Source organism: Microcaecilia unicolor, chromosome 2 (assembly GCF_901765095.1).
Source record: "Microcaecilia unicolor chromosome 2, aMicUni1.1, whole genome shotgun sequence".
Classification (NCBI taxonomy): domain Eukaryota; kingdom Metazoa; phylum Chordata; class Amphibia; order Gymnophiona; family Siphonopidae; genus Microcaecilia; species Microcaecilia unicolor.
Window position 1 is genome coordinate 334529260 of NC_044032.1, and position 23463 is coordinate 334552722.

A 23463-nucleotide genomic window follows, 5' to 3' on the forward strand; every position below is an offset into this window, starting at 1 on the left:
TTTACCTAATGCGATTTCCTTTTTGAACTTGGCTAGGAGAGTTACCAGGAAGGTTTCTGTACTGTGGAGAGATCTGAAGCCCGACTGTGATTCATGAAGGATTGAGAAATGGTCGATGTATTCAGTAAGTTGTTTAGCTACAATGCTTTCCATCAGTTTGGTTGTAAGTGGGATGGATGCCACAGGTCGGTAGTTGGTGATGTCGTTAGTTTTCTTTTTTGATCTTAGCGTACGGCCATTAAAAACTCAAAAAATGTCTATTTCCCACCATGGTAAAAAATGGACTTGCATGCAGCAATCCTTCGCATCAAAACTACTGCAGACCAAAAGGGCCCCTTAATATTCTAGTCTATTGTGTAGGCTACGAAAATCAGTTTTTGATCAGTTTCAAAGAGAACAGTCTTGTCTAAATCAATAAAATTGTTTTAACTTGTGACATCATTGCAGCCTGCTACACAGATGTCAGAGGAAACATAAATGCAGTAGAATGTACTGGCAACTTGACATGAAATTCTGCTGAAATATTTGGTGATTTTCTTACAGAGATAAACGTTACTATGATTTGTAGTGATTTTGATGGAGAATGGAGCAATTTTGACCCGGTCCCTGAATAGAGCTGAATAGGGTCAATGAGGGATCAAACAGAACACAATATAAAAAAAGTTTTGAGATAAGCACAATTTTGTTGATGCAAACAGTTGGCAATATACTGTGATAAAATTACATGAGGAATGAATTAACTGAAAGGTTGCCATTTTTGGTCTATACACAAAAATTTGCAAAAAAAAAATAGTACTGTGAATAAAGCAAAAAAAACAAACCATAATATAAGGGACAATTATATCAATTGACAGAGGGCAGCACTGATATGTTGCTAGAACAGCTCACTGTGGGGTCCTTTTATCAAGCTGCAGTAACAGAAGCCCTGTGCTAGCGGTGGGGGCTGTTTTTGCCACACGTGAAGGCCCTTTTTACTGCAGCGAGTAAAAAGTCTGAAAAAAGAAATAGCCATGCGGTAAGATTTCACTTACCGTGTGGCCATGCAGTGGGGGGGAGCACTTACCGCCACCCATTGAGGTGGTGGGAAGGGCTTCCGTGCTAACCTGGCAGTAACCAGGTAGTGAATGGCACTGCCCGATTACCGTCAGATTAGCACCTGCGGAAATATTTTTCAAATATTTCTACTAGCACCAGAAATGATGTGCTGGGAGTGGAACTACCACAGGCGCCCATGTTGGGCTGGTGGTAGCTCCAGATTGCCACATGGTAAGCCCACGGTGGCCTTACCACCACTTTGTAAAAAGGTTCCGGTATTTTGCTAATGGTACCTCATATGAACACTAATATTTTATTAGTGTATTAGCACACATACAGAATGTTTTATTGAGGACTGTGTTCAGTTGGATTGTTCTGTGACTTCTGGGTATTTTATGATTTTATTTTAGAAAAGCAACATAGGTTCCTATTTGGCTTTATAAAATTGGCTCCTAGGATCCAAGATGGCTGCTTGGACTGCCACACTGTGCTAATGTTCCTGGGACTTTGCTAGATTATCCAGTTTCCTTTGTGGATTTTACCTTGGTGTGATGCCGAAGCGCCATGGAAAGGTGAGGTTCCGCCCATCTGCATTGACACCTGCAGTTTGAGTGGGTCAATGTTTAATCCAGGATTTTGCCAGCAAATCCCTGTCATCTTCAGGTGTTCCTGCTGCAGAGAATCAGGAGAGCATCTCTCTGCTGGGCAGAGAGAGAGGAAAGCATGTCTTTGCTTGGCAGTGAGGTTTTGCCAGGATCCAGTACAGCACTTGGTTCCTACCTGGGGGATTGAGCCTGTGATTCAGATGGCAGTGGATTCAGAGGAAAGGCAAAGTTTTCAGGTGCCATTGGATGCCCAGCAAGATAATGTGGAGGTAGCATTGGATTTTCTATCAGTGCAAGCTTTGGTAAAACCTTCAGAAATAGCATCGGATGATACCTGGTTCACTGTTGCCTTCATGCACAAGCTGTATGTTACTTTTGATAATTTTGCCTCACAAACACTTCTTAAATCTCAATTTATGGAATCTAATTCCTCTACATTGACTCAGAAAGTGGATGGAATAGAGCAACATTTAAACAAAACTAGTAAAAAAAGGCCCGTTTCTGAAGGCAAGGAAACGGGCGCTAGCAAGGCAATCCCCCACCCTCCCTCGCTGTGTCGCTCTGTCCCCTCCCAGCCTCCCTGGCCTGCCACCCACCCAGTTCAAGGCCCCCTTACGCCCCTCCCACCGAGTTCCAGACTCTGCCCTCCCTCTGTTTTTAACACACACACCCCTCCGCGTTACGGACCCCTGTACCCCCCTTCCGCGACCCTGCCGACCCCTTCTCGACGAAAACCGTCCCCCACCGCCGTCGAGTACCTGTGCTGATGGGGGACCACAACCCCCATCAGCCGAAGTCCTGTTCTGGCCTTCGCACCGTTGCTTTCTCAATGATCTTCTGTTCAAGTTTCTGTGCGTGCGTCTGACGTCAGAGGCAGTACAGGAGCCTGAACAGAAGATCATTGATGAAGGAACACCGCGAAGGCCAGAACAGGACTTCGGCTGACGGGGGTTGGGGTCCCCCGTCAGCACAGGTACTCGATAGCGGCGGGGGACGGTTTTCTGCAGGAAGGGGGGGTCAGCAGGGTCACAGAAGGGGGTAGAGGGGGCTGTAACGCGGAGGGGGGGAGTTGTTGAAATCGGAGGGAGGGCGGACTGTGGAACTCGGTGGGAGTTGCGTGAGGGGACACGGGATGTTGATGCTCGTCGGTTGGGGGGGGGGTCTGTGTTGCCCCGCTCCCTGCCACTTGCTCCGAAGTGCCAGGGAGCGGCGCGCTGACAGCTGATTCCCAGGCAGGGGGAGGACTGACGTCAGTGCGTTCTAGCCTGCCTAGCAGACCACCTCTGAGGGAGCCACAGTCCCAGGCACATTAGAACGTTGGAGGTGAGAATTATTATATAGGATTAAGGAGACTCAATCAGCATTGGTGTTAGATAAAATTGTTATTCATGAGAAATAGAGAACATCAAAAATTTGGCTGGACATTTAAACTTAAGGATTTTAAATTTTCCACAAAAATGTGCTGTATCACCCAAGGATCTATTTTATAGATACTAGAAAGAGACCTGAAATTTCCAGAAGGTTCTTTACCCCCTTTGAACAAAATGTATTATCTCGTTATAGATACAGTGGTGGAAATAAGTATTTGATCCCTTGCTGATTTTGTAAGTTTGCCCACTGACAAAGACATGAGCAGCCCATAATTGAAGGGTAGGTTATTGGTAACAGTGAGAGATAGCACATCACAAATTAAATCCGGAAAATCACATTGTGGAAAGTATATGAATTTATTTGCATTCTGCAGAGGGAAATAAGTATTTAATCCCTCTGGCAAACAAGACCTAATACTTGGTGGCAAAACCCTTGTTGGCAAGCACAGCGGTCAGACGTCTTCTGTAGTTGATGATGAGGTTTGCACACATGTCAGGAGGAATTTTGGTCCACTCCTCTTTGCAGATCATCTCTAAATCATTAAGAGTTCTGGGCTGTCGCTTGGCAACTCGCAGCTTCAGCTCCCTCCATAAGTTTTCAATGGGATTAAGGTCTGGTGACTGGCTAGGCCACTCCATGACCCTAATGTGCTTCTTCCTGAGCCACTCCTTTGTTGCCTTGGCTGTATGTTTTGGGTCATTGTCGTGCTGGAAGACCCAGCCACGACCCATTTTTAAGGCCCTGGCGGAGGGAAGGAGGTTGTCACTCAGAATTGTACGGTACATGGCCCCATCCATTCTCCCATTGATGCGGTGAAGTAGTCCTGTGCCCTTAGCAGAGAAACACCCCCAAAACATAACATTTCCACCTCCATGCTTGACAGTGGGGACGGTGTTCTTTGGGTCATAGGCAGCATTTCTCTTCCTCCAAACACGGCGAGTTGAGTTCATGCCAAAGAGCTCAATTTTTGTCTCATCTGACCACAGCACCTTCTCCCAATCACTCTCGGCATCATCCAGGTGTTCACTGGCAAACTTCAGACGGGCCGTCACATGTGCCTTCCGGAGCAGGGGGACCTTGCGGGCACTGCAGGATTGCAATCCGTTATGTCGTAATGTGTTACCAATGGTTTTCGTGGTGACAGTGGTCCCAGCTGCCTTGAGATCATTGACAAGTTCCCCCCTTGTAGTTGTAGGCTGATTTCTAACCTTCCTCATGATCAAGGATACCCCACGAGGTGAGATTTTGCGTGGAGCCCCAGATCTTTGTCGATTGACAGTCATTTTGTACTTCTTCCATTTTCTTACTATGGCACCAACAGTTGTCTCCTTCTCGCCCAGCGTCTTACTGATGGTTTTGTAGCCCATTCCAGCCTTGTGCAGGTGTATGATCTTGTCCCTGACATCCTTAGACAGCTCCTTGCTCTTGGCCATTTTGTAGAGGTTAGAGTCTGACTGATTCACTGAGTCTGTGGACAGGTGTCTTTCATACAGGTGACCATTGCCGACAGCTGTCTGTCATGCAGGTAACGAGTTGATTTGGAGCATCTACCTGGTCTGTAGGGGCCAGATCTCTTACTGGTTGGTGGGGGATCAAATACTTATTTCCCTCTGCAGAATGCAAATAAATTCATATACTTTCCACAATGTGATTTTCCGGATTTAATTTGTGATGTGCTATCTCTCACTGTTACCAATAACCTACCCTTCAATTATGGGCTGCTCATGTCTTTGTCAGTGGGCAAACTTACAAAATCAGCAAGGGATCAAATACTTATTTCCACCACTGTAAGCATGATAGGAAACTAGAGATAAATGTTGACACTACTTTGGATGTAACTGGCTTGCTGGAAACTTCAGGAGATTTTGTAATCAAGAGATCCATTTTACTCGTACCTTTTGTCTTTCTGCAGAATAAGGATTGAGTCATACATTTGTGTCTTCATGTCAAAACATTAAGGGCCTTTTTATGAAGGTGTGGTAGGGATACCGCGTGGGTAGCTTACGCCAAAACAGCACCATTGCCAGGTGCTAAGTCTGATTTTGGAGCATGCCATTTCCCACAGTAGAAAATAATATTCTGTTTTCTAGTGTGGAGGAAGCTCTCGGCAGTAACCAGCAATCGATTACTGCTGGGTTACTACGTGAGCCCTTACCGCCTGCTAAATAGGAGAGGGTAAGGGCTCACATGGTAAATGGCCAGGCACCAATTTGGAAACTAGCACCTGGCCATTATTGCCATAAATGCTAAGAGATGGCCAGAGCATGTGGGAAAACCACGTGCTACAGGTACCACAGGCCACCTTTTAGCTTGCTTTGGTAAAAGGGCCCCTAAATTTCTTGGTTCTAAAATATGTATTTTGCTGATATTTGCAGTTTCTGGCGCTGGGGAAGGAAATTCCTGGCTCTTGTAGCAAAAACTTTTCTTCCTTATCCATTAAATGTGTGATTCAACTGAGAGAAGCTTCTTTTGTTTCCTTTGAGCTGGTACAGTTAAAGTATTTTGTACAAAGTTGTGCAAGGGAATCAACGACTTAGCTTTTCTGGAGAGATTATTCAGTAGTTTAGGGCTGATATTATTAAACTGCTATTGACAGGGATGGCAGTTTATTCTACTTCTGGGTTTGTTTGGGGGGGAGGTTGTTTTTTATTTTTTTGCTTTTGTAAAACCACTCTCCTTCGGTTTTCTATTCTTGAATCCATGGTCTAAGAGTCCCTGTTTGTCCTCTTTATGTATTACAATAATGATAATGATATATTTGTGATACCGAAAATTTCTTTTAGAAGATGTGATTGCCTTGTTGATTTTTTTTTTGAAAATCAAATAAATATATATTTTTTAAATGGCTCTTAAAATAATCCCCAGCAGAGCACAAATGTATACCTCCCCCATGACAATTACAAATATGTGCATGTCCTCCATATGTATACATCTATATTTTGTAACATATGCACATAGATTGTAACTCTACCCCTGCTCTGCCAAATCTATGCCCTAGAAATACTTACATATAGATCATGTAAATGTAAGTGATACCTTTCTATGCACATATATTTTTTTTCTAAATGTAAACCATATTTTACATGTCAAAAATACTTTATAAAATTATCCCCAAAGAGGGTAATTGTATAAACAACTTGAACATATAGAACAGAGTTTTACATGCTGATGTTCTTACAAAATTGCCACTGGGGCATACACACATAAAATAGATATAATTATTACCAATTAGTGTTCATCATTGCATGTTAAGTGCTGCTAACAATGCTGATTGGCTTGTTAAGTCACAAAAGCACAATGCCTACTTTTATGAAATATACACATTGCCATTCCAGGGAGTTGAGAATGAGCAAAGTGAGGGCAGGCTCAGCATTTATGTATCTGTTTTATAAAATAGATGCATATGTACATAAAGTTACATTTGTTTCGGTGTGGGCTTCTGCCTCAATGGACTATTTATAAAGACAGACAGGTAAATATGTTGGGCCTCATATTCAGACCGTGGAAGTTAGCCTGGCTAATTCCCGCTACTGACACTGAGCCCGGATATTCAATGCCGGTCCGTTTCCAGTAACCAGCATTGAATATCTGGATTATTTTTGACCAGTTTGAACTTAAGCATCAAGCCAATATTCAGCGCTGGCCAGTTAAGTTAGAACCGGCCAAAGATATTCCACCTATTGACGCATCCATATTTGGCTGCCATACATAGGGGCCATTTTACTAAGCCATGGTAGGGCTAATGCACAGGCAGCACACACCAAATTGACCCTACCGAAGGGGTAGCATGAGCGCCCTGAAGTAGTTTTGAAGTTGGAATATGTTGTTTCCAATGGTAGAAAACATGGTATGTATACCTGAGTTTGATTTGTCCTTGCCTTTCTCAGGGCACAGACCGTAGAAGTCTGCCCATTACTGTTCGTGTAATAAGTTCTGAAGCTAACATCGAAGCCCCTTAAAATTTACACTCCAGCCCATCCCTATCTATTCAGTCACAATCAAGGCGTAGACCGTAGAAGTCTGCCCAGCTCCCGAATCAGGTCAAGCGTATGCCCACTGCGTTGGGTAGTTCCAGTTACATACTGTGTAAGATTTAGGTCAGAGCAAAGAGTAATGCAATCCTGGGAAAAAGGTGCAAGAGGGTCATCTATATAGATGTTAAAGTCTCCAAGAATGATGGGATGGTTGTTATTTAATCAGTGGGCCATCCATAGTGCCCTAAGGTAGTTCCATGATGTCGTTGAAAGGGGAAGGGGATGGTAAACAAGTAGAAAATCTAACAGAATTAACTCGAAAATGTAAAGAATCTACAATGGGGAGCGAGTCAGTTGAACAGCAAGAAACTGAGAGATTGGTAGAGTAGATCACAGCAGTGCTTCCACCATGGCCTGAAGTGCGAGTGCAGGAGAAATAATCATAACCAGGAGTAGATTGATCTTAAGTAGGATGCATCAGTGTCCAAAAACCAGGTTTCCATCAGGCATAGAACAGAGAGTTTGTAAGTTGAAATAAGATCCCTCACCAAGAAATGTTTGTTACATAAAGAGCGACAGTTAATTAATTCAATAGATAAAGAGAAGAAGAAAAACAGTTTATTGTAGGGCGGGTAATGCAGGAAATGAATTAAGTATCTTACTTGTGGGAGAGTTTGCCAAGATGAAGCAGGAGGGAGGCGGTGACCCCAATATACTGGAAGCGGGTGAGAAAATAATGGGAATAACAACAGCAACAATCTTCCAGAGAAAACAGAGTATCTTGTTGGAGGGGGAAAACATATGGGCGTCCTCAGCTCATCCTCAGCGCATACAAAGGAGCTTACAAAGGAACATAACTGCTCCTTATGCGAGCTCCTTTGGCGCATGCATGTGGCGTGCACCGCTGAGATAGAAAGTAATAAAGGGTACCAATGGGAACTGCAGATGACATCACTTTCAGCGCTCAGCAAGTGCAGGGGAGAGAAACCACCGCTGTGCTGAATATTAGCGCTTAGCCAGCTAAGTAAAATTTAACCAGCCAGGTGCCGTTCCTGGCCAGTTAAATAGTAATTTTTAATATCGGGAGGGTTATCTTTATAAAATAGATGCAACACATTCACCTATGTACCACATAGTCTACGTTCCCTGTTATAAAATTATTTTTCCTAATTGTTGAAAGTGTCTGATTGGCTTGTTAGCTTTGCAGCAATCTGTACCCTGTATTGTGCATATATGTTGTAAACTACACCAAATTTCAGAGGTGTGGTACAAAAATGTTTTAAACGTTAAACATCTGTAATCCAGTTCAGCTCAAGGTTATAAAATAATAACCTTTGAAACCTTGTGCCACTGGAATGCCTGAGTTTGCAAGTTTAATCCTTGAACGAAGGATGAGATGGAGATAAAACTCTCAGAATCATCTTCCTTTGCAAGGATGTTCACACTGTTCCAGGCTGCTTTCTCCATTCTAGACTATAGAAGATATATCTGTTGTTTGCCAAATCATAACGGAGTAAATTCTATAAATGGTGTTGAAAAAAAAAGCACTTAGTGATATTCTATAAATCAGTGGTGTAGCTATGTGGGGCCCCATAGATTTGGCCCTGGACCCCCCTGCCGACGACCCTCTCAACCCCCCATCCCGCCACCAACCCGGCGTCGCCATCGCCTACCTTTGCTGGCAGGGGAACCCAACCCCCGCCAGCCGAGGTCCTCTTCTTCCGGGGCAAGGCTTTGTTCTGTTTCTGAGTCTGACGTCCTGCACGTTGTACAAGAGGGTCGTCAGCAAGGGGGGGGAGTCAAAGTTGGTGGTGGTGGCAGCAGTGGCTGTCGGCAATGGCGGGGGGGGGGGGGGTCAGCGCTGCCACCAAAGTCTGGCTACGCCCTTGCTATAAATGGTGCTTAACATTAGGTGCTGTTTATAGAATAGCACTTGGTGCCAGGAACCTTGGTGTAAATCCCTATGCCTAAAATAGGCACAGATCCCCTGTTATTCAATAACTACTACTTATCATTTCTAATAACAATGTGCATAAATTATGGGAACACTCTTGATCTGCCCATGACCCTCCCATGGCTATGCCCCCTTGTTGAACCTGCGCCTAAATTCATATGTGTAAATTTTAATTAAATCCAATTAGCACCAATAATTGCTTATTGAGAAGCCAATTATTGACACTAATTGGCTTGTTATTCAATTAAATTGCTTGCACAAATTGGGTGTGCCCCCAAATTTACATGTTCAATTTTTAGCAACTTTTATAGAATTTGGGGGTATACACAGTATAACCTTTTCTTTTCCCCTAACTTTCTTCTGCCTCTCCTAATCTTTATCATTTACTTTCCAGCCCTCAACTCTTCATCCCCATACCAGCATGAAAAATCAAATGGAGCATTGGAAATGAAGTAGGCTTAATACATGACGTATTTCTAAATGCCAAAGTGACCAGTATGCTATCCACCTTAACTGACAGGAGCTGCTTAAAACCTGACCTCCTGCTACCAATCACAAATTCTGCTTCAATAAAAGGAGAACAAGGGCAAACTGAATGGCTGCTGAAAGCAGAAGGCAGCAGCCTGACAGCAGCTGAAGCTGACAGTCAGGGATCAGCCACCTTCCTGTTTGCATTTAACTTGCACTGAGATCAAAAGAATATTTCTTCAAACTGAAGGAGGGTTGCTGGTGTTTTCTTTTCTTTTTTTAAATTTTCTTACTAAAAACTAAGGTGACTAGAAGGAAGTAACAGATTTTTTTTAAAGAAACTGCTGTAAAAATTTTAATAAAACAGCAAAACTCTCCTTGTGTGTTATCCAGCATATCTCCTGTTCAACACGCATTAATTTGAGGTTCTTGTCACAAACTCCTATGATTGATTCTTTGAAAGTCTAGGAAAGAATGAACAGATGACAACATTTTGTCCTCAATACAGTATATACCTAGTAAGTTCTTGTTTAAGCTGTCCGCTGTGCTCTTCTTAAGATCTTTATATCAAATGCTGAATAGTTCCCAACCTGCACATGTGCAAAGCATGAATGCAACCAAAAAGCCTCAGTCTGGCACATAGATGAATGCTACCGTACCTGCTCGGGTTTGATGGGTTCAGTGGTTGTGAAGATGTCTGAGTAATGTTGTCTCTCGAAGACTCGATCCAACACTTCCAACTGCTGCTGAGTAAAAAGGTCTCCCCGCATCTGTTTCCTGAGGAAATCTCTGCTGGGGAGTGAATGCCCATTTGATACTGGAGATTCCTGAATACCTTTCCAAGAAGATGAGAAAAAAAAAAGAATTAACACTCAAATAGCTACAATAAGACAGCAATACCTCCTAATTTCTTTAAAGTTAGTTCTGCAGGTTAGATAGGTTCATAGGCAGTCGGTGGCCCAACTGTTTGGAGAGGCTAAAGGGGGCGGGGTCAGGGGTGGAGCTTACATCCATAATTGTCTGACAACACACAGAAAAAAAAGTAAAAATAAAATAGTCACAATTAATACCTTTTATTAAATTTAGATATTAGCTATGTATCATTTGTCAAAGAATAAAGTGGTTGCTCAAAGCATATACTAACCACAATCGCTCAACTGCAAAACACTATGCACAACTTTGTGCAAAAACACACTCAGAACCTTACTGTACCATAAATATTACACTGGGACTGGGCAGACCCTAATACACCATATACCACCCAAACGAACAACATCACAGACTGTCAACAATATGAAACAAGGGATCATATCACAATTCTCATGTCATGTACTGCCACAAAACATCCTTTTAGGGTGGAAATTCACAATGAGCTCCTTTTATTAACGACCAGATAGAGATAACAGTTTTCAAATTTCAATTTTGGCACAGTATAAGTCATCACAAACAAAATATAAGAAAACCAAAAGCATTAGGGGCTTAGAGCCCATTTAGTTATGTTTAAACAAAAGAGATCTGCATGAAACAAAATATTTATTTTTTTATTTTGACTTATAATATAAAACCTGCCTCAGAGTCAGCACCTCTCCTGAAATCCAATGTGCAGCATGCCACAATTTAGGTCTGGGAACACTAGTGTTCAAGCTCAGAAACAGCCACACTGGGTGGATTAGTATTCACAACAATGAGCTCCTTCCTTTTATTAACAACCAGTTAGAGATCATAGATTGATTCAAATTTCAATTTTGGCACAGCAGTATACTGTAAGTCATCACAAACAAAATATAAGAAAACCAATGGACTGCATTAGGGGCTTATAGTTATAGCCCATTAGTTATGTAAGACTAAGAGACTCAAATGGGCTGAGATCTGCATTCTGCATGAAACAAAATATTTATTTTTTTATTTTGACTTAAAACCTGCCTCAGAGTCAGCACCTACCTCTCCTGAAATCCAACTTGTGCTGCGTGCCACAACTTCCTTTTCTTGTCTGGGAAGGAAGTGGGAACACCTCAGACAGCCAGCCTTGAGCCTTCCCTACTCAGTAATGGCCCCACCCGTGCGTTCCCGCCTTTGCAGGAAGTTGCATCTTGACGGGTCAGGAGCCCTCATAGGGAAGGCTGACTCTGACTGGCTGAGCCTGAGGCAAAGCAGATGATGACGATCGCTATTCACTACAGTACCGCTAGCGATTAAGGCGGGACTCGGGAGCACTCAGCAGGACTCAATCATGCAGCACAGCTCTGAAGGCTTAAGTGACTGTGAGAGTCGCGCGTTGGTGTGGGGGAGGGAAAGAGGAGAAACCATGGCAGGGTGCAGGCAGCAAGAACGGAAAGGAACAAAGACGGCGACGTAAAATGAGAAACTGCAGATCCAAGAGCCATCCTGCTGCTGTTTGTAACTTGTGGCTTCCCCAAGCCTCTTATACTGGGCGCCAGTGGCGTACCAAGGGGGGGCGGTGGGGGCGGTCCACCCTGGGTGCACGCCGCTGGGGGGGGTGCCACGCACCGGTCAGCGTCGTTGGTTTCCATGCTCCCTCTGCCCCGAACAGGAAGTAACCTGTTCCGGGGCAGAGGGAGCATGGAAACCAACGATGCTGACCGGCAAGCGGCACCCCCACAGCGGCGTGCACCCGGGGGGGTGTGTCCCTTCACCGGGGGGGGTCACGCTGCACGGGGGGGGCGCTGCATCCAGGGGGCGGGGCGCATCGGTGATCCGCCCCACTTGTCAGCTCCCCTCGGAACGCCACTGCCAGGCGCCTATGGATAGGTTGCTCAGAGGAATGCAACCATTTTGTATTAAATACCTACGCCTTTTGATTAAAAGTCTGAGGGGAAGGCTCTTAGGTCAGCTCAGAGGGGAACCTGCTAAGCTGCTTGAAACAGGCTGTGATTTGCCCCATTTTGAAAAAGACACCTTTGAATCAGAACAGTTCTGAAAATGGCAGACTAATTTCTAACACCCCCTTTTAAATCAAGCCTATTGAGAAGGCAGTAGCTTTGATGCTCAAGATCTTTCAGATCGCTCAAATAACGTAGATCCTCTCCAATCCAACTTTGATACAAAGATTACATTGTCTGCTCTAATTAATTAATGACTTTACGAGAGAAATGAGCAAGGAAAGTTTACTATCCACCACAGCATTCTATTTGCTCATTTATTGTTAGAGGAAGGGGTTGAGTGTGAATGCCCACATCCCCCCCCAGATTCTAGAAAGGTCAGCCAATTTATGCGCCAGGACATACCAGGATTCAGCCCCTTATGTGAATATGCAGGCACATGGGGAGATTATTACCTCATTTGGGATAAAATATCATATTTATACTGATAGTTCGACTTTACCTTCTAATGCTGTCCAAGCTCACAGAACTGTCTATAAGCTATCCAAGTGTTTAAAGATTGCCAGTATCTGAGTGAAAACAAATATATTAAGGGCTGGATTCTTCAAATGGCACCAACAATTAGGCACCAGGAAAAACCTGTGCTATTCTATAAAGGGCACTCTGGCCTGAGCGTTTTTTTTTTATAGAGTAGCGCCTAGCAGGGATTCCTGCACCCAACTTAGGGGCTCTTTTACTAAAGGGTTGCTGCATGGCAACCCAGAACTACCGCCGGCCTAATGCGGTCTTCGGCGGTAGTTCTGCCTCAAGTGTGCACCATTTCTGGCGCAACGAAAAATATTGTTTAATTTTTGCCACGGTGCTAACCCGGTAGTAATCGGACAGCACCACATGCTGCCCGGATACCGCCGAGTTACCACAGGAGCACTTACCACCACCTCAATGGGTGGAGGTAAATGCTCCCCACCACTTGGCCACACGGTAAGAATAATCTTACCACTGCTATTGTTTAGGGGCTTTTTACCTGCTGTAGGAAAAAATTGCCCTGACGCATTGGAAAAAATGGCCCCTGCCGCTACCGCAGGGCCCTTTTTACCGCAGTTTAGTAAAAGGACCCCCTTATTTATTTATGACATTTGTATCCCATAATTATCCTAAACAAGTTCGGGTTCAATGTGGCTCCCATTAAAGTAGAATGTCTGATAACAAATCCAAGTTACATTAATTATAAAGACAGAAACTTTTGTGAAACAATGTAATAACAATAATAGAATGCAAAAATCAACAGGAATAGTACATCTTAAAGACTGAACAGTGAATTGCTTTCGTCAATAAGAGATGACCTTAATAAGTAAGTTTTTAGCAATTTATGAAATATGAAAGTTGTATGACATAATCGCTTAGGGAGTTCCATCTCTTAGTACATTGATAGGAGAATCCAGCATTATAAATTGTTTTGTATTGAATTTTATTGCAATTTGAGAAATGGAGAACAAGGAAGTCTCTGGAAGATTTTAATGTGTTGCACATTGGCAGTTCAATAAGGTTCTGCATATCAGATGGAGATATGCCATATGTTATTTGATAGGCGAAAACTCAGAATTTGAAAGTGTTGCATGCATTTACTGGAAGCCAATGTAATTTTAGTAATAGTGGAGACGCTTTAGAGTAGCAGGGAGCTCTGAGTACAAGGCGAGCCACTGTATTTTGGGCAGTTTGTATTTTTCTGATTAATGAGGCTTTTAGTCCTGCATAGATTGCATTGCAGTAGTCAAATTTAGATAGAACCAGTGATTGGGTCATGGATCTGAAAATTGAACTAGGAAAGCATGGTCTCAGTCTTCTTAATTTCCATAGCAATTTAAAAACATTTCATACTACTTTGGATACCTGTGGTTCAAATGATAATTGATGGTCAATTGTTACTCCTAGAATTTGCATAGTGGACTCTAATGGGTAAGTTATGTTATCAATAACAAAGTTTTTGATTTGTATTTGATGACAGTGGCATAGCTACAGGGAGCCACAGAGGCCTGGGCCCCCTAAAATTGGCCCTGGGGACCCTGGTTTGGCTGGTAGGGGTCCCCAACCTCGCCAGCTGAAGCATTTCTCCTGCTCTGGTCTCGCTGCATTGCCTACCCTGCTCTTCTCAATCACGCCGTGCACACTCGTTTTAGTGAAACTGAGCATGTGCGAAACTTTGTGCATGCTCAGTTTAATTAAAACGAGCGTGCACAGTGCGACTGAGAACAGGACAGGCAATGCAAGACCAGTTGGGGAGTTGGGGACCCCCGCCAACCAAGGTACCTTTGTGCAGCAGCAGCGGGGGGGGGGGGGGTGGAAGTGGCAGCAGGGGATGGTGGCAGGGAGGTGGACCAAAATGTGCCCCCCTCACCTTGGACTCTGCCCCCCCCCCTTCAAGGTCTGGCTATGTCCCTGTTTGACGATAAGGATTTGTTAGTATTCAGAACTTAGGGGTGCTTTTACAAAGGTGCGCTGAAAAATGGCTTGTGGTAGTATAGGCACAAGTTTTGGGTGCGTGCCAATCTATTTTTCAGCACACCAGTAAAAATAGCCCTTTTTTTACAAAAATGGATGTGCGGCAAAATCAAGATTGCCGCGCGTCCATTTTGGGTCTGAGACCTTACCGCCAGCCATAGACCTGGCGGTAAAGAATCTGGTCGGTAATGACCTACGTGTGTCAGATGCCACTTGCGCATGTCCGTTACGCATGCCAGAAAATAAAAATATTTTTCAGACGCACGCCAAAATTGAAATTTCCACAAGGGCCACGCAGTAACCGGACAGTAACTCCAATTTGGCACGCATTGCCTGTGCGTAGGCACCTATGGGGCTTAGTGGAGGAGTGGCCTTGTGGTTAGAACACTGGTCTTGCAATCCAGAGGTGGCCAGTTCAAATCCTACTGCTGCTCCTTGTGATCTCGGGCTAGTCCCTTAACCCTCCATTGCCTTAGGTACAAATTTAAATTGTGAGCCCTCCTGGGACAGAGAAATATCCAGAGAATGCAACTCACCTTAAGCTACTGCTGAAAAAGGTGTGAGCAAAATCCCAATAAATAAATAGTAAAAGGGGCCCTTAGTTTTTTTCTCTATGAAGTTTCAATTTGAAATTGTTGACCCAGATTTCCATTAAATGTAGTCCTGATTTGATTTTTGTTTTAATTTCTTTGATGTCCTTGACAAACGGGGTATAAATGGTAACACCATCAGTGAACATGAAAGAGTGAAATCCATTGGATTCAAGTATGTTGCCTAACTTTGGGCGCAAGGACTTAAACCAAGTGAAACCTGGTATAAATCTTGGCATACAAGTTGAGCGTAGATCCCCAGAATTCTGTAACACTGCGTGCATCTTTTGTGGATGCCCCTGACCTCCCCATGGCCTTCCCATGGCCACACTCCCTTTTGGATTGCGCGCAAGAAGATTGAAGCACAGATCTTTATAGAGTTACATGCAGTCAAATATGCATTCTAATCCAAATCAGTGTCAATTAACATCAATAACTGATTAACAGCCAATTAATGATTGTTAATGGCTCATTATGTAACATAATAATGTGAAGGGGCATTTTCAATATGACGTCAAAATCTGAATTGATATGTTTTGCAGAAAACATATCAATCCAATGTCTAGCACACAGCCATAATTGAGCCACAACAATAATCTAAATGTCTGGTTTGATTATGGCTTTTAGCTAGACATTTTCAGGCTCAACATTTCCATCTGTAAGTACCATTTTCAAAAAAAAAAACAAGTCCCAGGGAAAATCATTTTTAAAAAATGCATCATAGGGACATCTGTCTGGCAGTACTTCTAGTGAACTGACCACATAGACATCCCAGCAGTGCAGAGGGGCAGCCCAGTGGTCAGTGCAGTGAACTTCACATAAAGGGACCCAGGTACAAATCTCACTTAAACCCCTTCAGACTGTATGGTGAGCCTCCAGAAACAGAGAAAACCCACTGTTCTACAGGTCCAGCATTACAATACATATTTTAGGTACAAGATGTATTTCAATGTTCCAGGAGGGCTCACATATTTGTACTGAAATGAAAAAGTTCTAATGGAAATTGAACCTGAGTCCCATTGTTCATTGTCCACTGCACTGACCACCACTAGGCTACTCCATCCACTTGCTTGCAACTTTCTTAGGAATGGCCATAATATTTAGAGCTGTCATAGATTCTGGTATCTATTGTCACTGTCACATCTTTGGGGCATGGGAAAGGGGTCAGTGACCACTGAGGGATGAAGGGAGGTTATGCCTTTATCCCTCCAGTGGTCAGATGGCAGTAAGGGCAACTTTTTCTGACTTAGTCGTGACTGAAACAGATCTAGATAAAATGTACTTCTTTTCTGCCCTGGGTCTTTTTTTCTGTTCCATTATCACAGAAAAACATCCAGATTGTAAGCACATAAGAATAGCCATACTAAGTCAGATCAATGGTCCATCTAGCCCAGTATCTTATTTCCAACAGTGGCCAATCCAGGTCACAAGTACCTGTTAGAAACCCAAACAGTAGCAATATTCCATGCTACCAATCCCAGGGCAAGCAGTGGCTTCCCCATGACTGTCTCAACAGCAGACTATGGATTTTTCCTCCAGGAACTTGTCCAAACCTTTTTTAAACCCAGATACGCTAACTGCTGTTACCATATCCTCTTGCAATGAGTTCCAAAGCGTAACTATTCATTGAGTGGAAAAATATTTCCTCCTATTTGTTTTAAAAGTATTTCCATGTAACTTCATAGAGTGTCCCCTTTGTACTTTTTGAAAGAGTAAAAAATCGATTCACTTCTACTCATTCTACACCACTCAGGATTTTGTTTACCTCAATCATATCTCCCCTCAGAGGTCTCTTTTCCAAACTGAAGAGCCATAACTGCTTTAGCCTTTCCTCATATGAGAGGAGTTCCATCTCCTTTATCATTTTGGTTGCTCTTCTTTGAACCTTTTCTAATTCCACTGTATCTTTTTTTTAAATACAGTAACCAGAACTGAACACAATACTTTACCATACCATACTCTCCCAGTCTGTGCTTATCAGTCTCTCATCCCCTAGCAAACACAACTCTGTTTGGTTTCTATACCCCATATTCATCACTCTAAATTTATTTGCATTAAATTTTAACAGTCAAACATTAGACTATTCTAATCTTTTTAGATCACTTCTTATGTTGTTCTCTCCCTCTGAGATATCCACTTTGTTGCAAATCTTTATGTCATCTGCAACATAGCAAACTTTCCCTTCTAACCCTTCGGCAATGTCACTCACAAATATGTTGAATAGAATCTGTCCCAATACCGATCCTTGGGGCACTCCGCTTTTCTCCTTTCTTTTCTTCAAATTAATTCTATTCACTACCAACCTCTGACATTTGTCAGTCAACCAGTTTCTAATCCAGTTCACCAGTTTGGGTTCTAACTTCAGTCTGTTCAATTTGTTCATAAGCCTCCTATGAAGAACCATGTCAAAGGCTTTGCTGAAGTGCAAATAGACCAAATCTAGCATGTGCCCTTGATCCAGTTCTCTGGTCACCTATTTAATCAGATTTGTTTCACACAATTTTCCTTTGGTATAACTATGTTGCATCAGATCTTGTAAGTCATTGGATTCTAGGCATTGTACTACCCTTTCCTCTTTCCTTCAGCAGTGCCTCCGTAATCTTTCCTACCACCAAAGTGAGGCTTATTGTCCTGTCCTGTCGTTTCCCACTCCTTCTCTTTCACCATCTTTGTGGAAAGGGACCACATCTCCCTTCTCCAATCCTATGGAACCTCCCCTGTCTCCATGGATTTATAATACAAATCTTTAAGAGGGCCCACCATAAACTCTTGGATTTCTTTCAATATCCTCGGAATGTATCTCATCCGTCCACCTGGGATTTGTCTACTTTCAGTTTTTCCAGTTATTCATAAACATTTTCTTCTGGGAATGGTGCAATACCTACTCCACTCCCATATATGTCTTTGTCAGCCAATAGAGGTCTTTCTCCAAGATTTTCTTTTGTGAACACAGAAGTATTTGTCTGCCTTTTCCTCATCACTCTTAACATATTGGTTCTCGGCAGCTTTCAGTCTCACAATTCCATTTCTAGTCTTCCTCCTTTCCCAAATATATCTGAAAGAAATCTTATCACCTTTCTTTATGGGTCTAGCCATTTTTTCTTTCGTCTGCACTCTTACCAGCAATATTGCTCTCTTTGTGTTTTATGCGGTATTCTTTCCTACGTTCTTCTCTACTTCATAAATGCAGTGGTGTAGGAAGTGGGTGCAGTGGGGCGGTCCGCCCCGGGTGCACGCCGCTGGGGGGTGTCGGTGCCTCACTGGTTCCTTGCTCTCTCTGCCCCAGAACAGGTTACTTCCTGTTCCGGGGCAGAGAGAGCAAGGAACCAGCGAGGCGCCGACACCCCCCAGTGGCGTGCACTCGCTGGATTGGCCCTCCTGCCCGCCCCTCACCGCCTTCCAGGTATGTTCTCGTGGGGGGGGGGGGGGTTGCGCTATGGAGGGGGGAGGGTGCGTCGCGCTGCACCCGGGGGGGGGTGCGCAGCGGCGACCCGCCCCGGCTGTCAGCTGCCCTCACGACGCCACTGCATAAATGCCACTTGTTTTGACATTATTCCTTCAGACACTTGTTTAACCATATAGGTTTCCTTTTCCTCTTGCTTTTGTTTACTTTCCTTACATTAAGATCCATTGCCATTTTTATTGTTCCTTTCAGCTTGGGACACAATGACTTTCCACATCGTCCCATCTGGCTAGCTCTTTCCTCAGGTACTCCATTTTACTAAAATCAGATGTTTGAAATCCAGGACTTTGAGTTTTATTTGTCTACACTCTCCTTTTATCTGTTACATTGAACCATATTGTGTAATGATCATTATTGTCCAGAGGGGCACCCACTCAAACAGACACATTTTCCCCGTTTCTGAGCACGAGATTCAGTGTTGCCTCTTCTCTGGTGGGTTCTGTCACCATTTGCCTGAGAGAGCACTTTGAAAGACATCCACTATGTCTCTACTTCTTTCTGATTCTGCAGATGGAACACTCCAGTCTACATCCAGCAAGTTGAAACCTCCCAGCAACAGCACCTCACCTTTCATTACCAACCTTAGGGAAAAATATCTATACCTAAATCTTTGTCCAGATTTTCCATTTCTGTTGGAGCTCTGTAGATGATACCCAGAGCATCTCTGCCCTCTCCTCTGGAAGACAAACCATCCCTCTGGCCATGTCAAAGTGGACCCGAGATACGCCAGGGACTGATACAGGGCCAGATGGCTGTAAGGCTGGTTCACTACCCAGCCCAGGGATTCCAGGAGGGAAATGACCTGCAAGGAAGCCAATCTGGCCTCCAAAGCTGAATTGGCCAGAAACATGCCAATTGTCCAGGCTGGAATGAAGCTGAATACCCTGATGCTAGAGGTATGCAGCTCCACCCCTATTACATTGGAAACGTGCAGGTTGCCTTAGCCCAGCCAAAAGGCAAGGCCAGAAACTGAAAGCGCCGCCCCAACACACAGAAGCGCAGATATCTCTTGGGATGATCCATAATGGAGAAGTGGAGGTAGACATCTGGGAGGTCCAGGGAAGTCAAGAACTATACCAGCCAAACTGAGGAATGATTGAGAGAAGCATTTCCATCTGGAAGCGCTGGAGTCACAGTCAAGCATCCATCTCCTTGAGGTCCAGGATGAGAATGAAAGGAACTGCCCCTTTTCGGGACCATGAAATAGATGGAGTACCTCTCCAGACTATGCTCCACCAACGGAACTGGTTCCACTACTCCTATATCGCAGAGCTGTGAAGGGTAACAACAGACTGGCACTTTAGAGCTGAGCCACAGACAGAGGTCATGATAGCATCCGGAATAGAATGGGCAAACTCCATAGAGTACCCCCTTTTACCCACCTCCAGAACCCCTTGATCTGAGATGATGTGGACCCACTCATTACAGAAGAGAGACACCCTGCCTCCCACTGGAAACAATGAGTGGTACCCCATTGGGCAGGCCCAGCAGCTTTGGTCTTGCCTGAGGGATCTGAGGACCTGGCTCACTTGGAGACTCAAAAGGACCCCTACTCTGCCTCCCCCTACGTGGGCTGAAGGGTGCTGAGCAGACCTGAAGTGACCTGCCCCCCTTGAGGCCAAGGATTGTTGTGCACCCTTGCACAGCTCAAAGAGATGGAGAGCCACATAAGTGCCCCCTAAGGACAGCTAACTCAAAAGCTTTTTAGAAGCCACACCCACACTCAGTGGTGAAGCCACAACCAATGGTAAACCCCAATGGCGCCACTGAGTGGGAGGCCAGACTGACCATATCATATGGAATGTCTGCCCAAAAAGGCTGTCCCGGATTCCAGGTGAGAAATTATTATTATTATGATTATTATGATTATTATTATTATTAACATTTGTATAGCACTACCAGATGCACACAGAACTGAACACCTGACACAGAGAGACAGTCCCTGCTCGATAGAGCTTACAATCTAAAAATACTGACAGACAAGACAATTAAGGGCGAGGAAAGTACTGGGTGAGAAGGAACAAGGATAGGGGAATTGAGTAGTGGTTAGGAGCCAAAAGCAGTGGTGAAAAGGTGGGTTTTCAGCATAGATTTGAAAACAGGTAGAGATGGAGCTAGGCTTACTGCCACAAATAGAAGCCTGAATGCTAGATCCCCCACTGAAAATGCCAGGTGAAGCTGCTGCTCCACATTCTTGTCATGGAGCACCCTGAGGGCCAAGCCCCACTTGCACAGGTACAGGGGTCACCTGCATAACAGGGCATTCACCCTCAGGAAGACCCAACCCTTCTCAACCTCCTAAGCAAAGGCATAGAAATGTACAAGAGCACCAGCAATACTGAGGGGATTATCCAGGACCCCCCCCCCACTCCGCTCTCATCTAGCAGATGAGGACCTTATAGAGCAGAAAACACTTCAGGGCTCCGAAGGCCCACTGTGGAAGGCTTAAGCATAAGCATAACCAAGGCCTCCACAACTTCATCTAAGAGACAAGACAGCTCCTCATGACAAGGAACCGGAGCCCATGGGCTGCTCCCTCCCAGCCTCCCAACAGGGAGGATCCTTGGAACTGGAGTCCATGGGGGACTAGAATTCCAAGAGGACCTCTGAGTCCTCCTCCAATCCCTCTGAAGAACTCAGACCCTCCGGAATGACAAGATCAGTTCCACAGCTCTGAGACTCCAAAACGGGGCCCCCACCGATCCCCACCAAGAAGATGAGGGTTAGGGCTAGGATTAGATCCTAAGAGGGGACCTTTGCAGGGCCTAACCAACTGGGTCAAGCTCTAGAGCCAAAAAACACTGGGGCTCTCCCCCTCCCCCGCGCTGAGGGAACTGGAGTGGACAGGAATGAAAAACCTTGTCACATGACCAGGGAATTTTTCTCTTTCTCTGTCTGAGTGAGTTTAATTGAGAGAGAAGAGAGGATTCTAACTGCCATTTTGCCCTGGTAGGAACATTGTGTGACAGCAATTTATCCATTTTAGCTGAAGGGGGAAAGGGAACAGCATATATAAAATGCTCACGGAGAGAAAGACAGACGGAATGAATGAACCACATTTACACACAATAAAAATAATACATTACCCCTGCTCAACAGTTGGCTCTAAAGGCCACGCGGTATGTGCTGTCAACATGCTCTACCCCATGGCAGACGCACCGGCCTGCCTTACTGCCCTAGCCTACCTTGGCCTGGGGCTCCAGCATCTCTGGCATTCCCGACTCTCTGGGTGTGCCTAGAGGGAAATTCTTTACTTAGCACTTTACAACAGCATTAGCGCCCCCCCCCCTCACCCCCAGAAAGGGCATGAAACTAGCCAGGCCAATTGAATTTTTTGGTATATATGCTTCCAATGTAAGCACTTTTGGAAAGCCTGGGAGCTGTAGGGGGAGGCTTTAGGGAATACACCCAAGCAGGTTGAACAGGCAAGAGGGTGGGGGGAGATGGGGACCTGCACCCCTTGGACAAGGCCCCATAGGACTGAACCAAAGCCTCACACTGTGACACTAAGAAGTGCCACTGTAGGGCTGCGGAACCAAGCTCCAAGCTCAACCAGGTTCAGTCCTGAGACTCTGACCTGAGAATGGCTGTTAGGCTTGACCACGCTGTTCAGCAGCAGCCAGCACAGCAGGGAGCTAGGCCAGGGACAGGAGCACCATCAGCACAACCTACCACCTGCTGAGAAGGCAGAGAAAAATACTGGACTATCACAGGGAGCACCTCTGCTTATGCTGGTGATGTCAGTGGCAAAATTCAGTTTTCTCTACCTCCACCTGCTGGTAGAAAGGGATAATACCCATTGGTTCAGAACAGTGGAGCTGACACTAAGAAAATATATATAGTACTAGGACATGTGTAGGGGCATAATTGAAAGGGGCGTCCAAGTTTTCCTGAGGACATCCTCGCAGGTCGTCCCAGCAAAGGGGCGGGGAAATCCGTATTATCGAAACAAGATGGGCGTCCATCTTTCGTTTTGATAATACGGTCGAGGATGCCCAGATCTTGATATTTAGGTCATCCCTAGAGATGGTCGTCCTTAGACTTGGTCATTTCTGATTTTCGGCGATAATGGAAACTAAGGTCGTCCATCTCAGAAACGACCAAATGCAAGCCCTTTGGTCATGGGAGGAGCCAGCATTCGTAGTGCACTGGTCCCCCTGACATGCCAGGACAGCAACCGGGCACCCTAGGGTGCACTGTAGTGGACTTCAGAAAAAGCTCCCAGGTACATAGCTCCCTTAACTTGTGTGCTGAGCCCCCCAAAACCCACTCCCCACAACTGTACACCACTACCATAGCCCTTACGGGTGAAGGAGGGCACCTAGATGTGGGTACAGTGGGTTTCTGGTGGGTTTTGAAGGGCTCACATTTACCACCACAAGTGTAACAGGTGGGGGGGATGGGCCTGGGTCCGCCTGCCTGAAGTGCACTGCACCCACTAAAACTGCTCCAGGGACCTGCATACTGCTGCGATGGACCTGAGTATCACATTTGAGGCTGGCACAAAATATTTTTAAACTATTTTTTCGAGGGTGGGAGGGGGTTAGTGGCCACTGGGGGAGTAATGGGAGGTCATCCCCGATTCCCTCCGGTGGTCATCTGGTCAGTTCGGGCACCTTTTCGTGGCTTGATCGTAACAAAAAAAGGACCAAGTAAAGTCGTCC

General features: G+C 44.8%; 1 protein-coding gene across 1 annotated transcript in view; it reads right to left on the minus strand.

Annotated features, from left to right (window-relative positions):
- Positions 1-23463, minus strand: part of PAX5 (paired box 5) — a 790496-nt gene that overhangs the window by 436316 nt on the left and 330717 nt on the right. Inside the window, 1 exon segment of the mRNA XM_030194363.1 lies at positions 10067-10242. Within this exon segment, the coding sequence (XP_030050223.1) occupies positions 10067-10242 (176 nt within the window).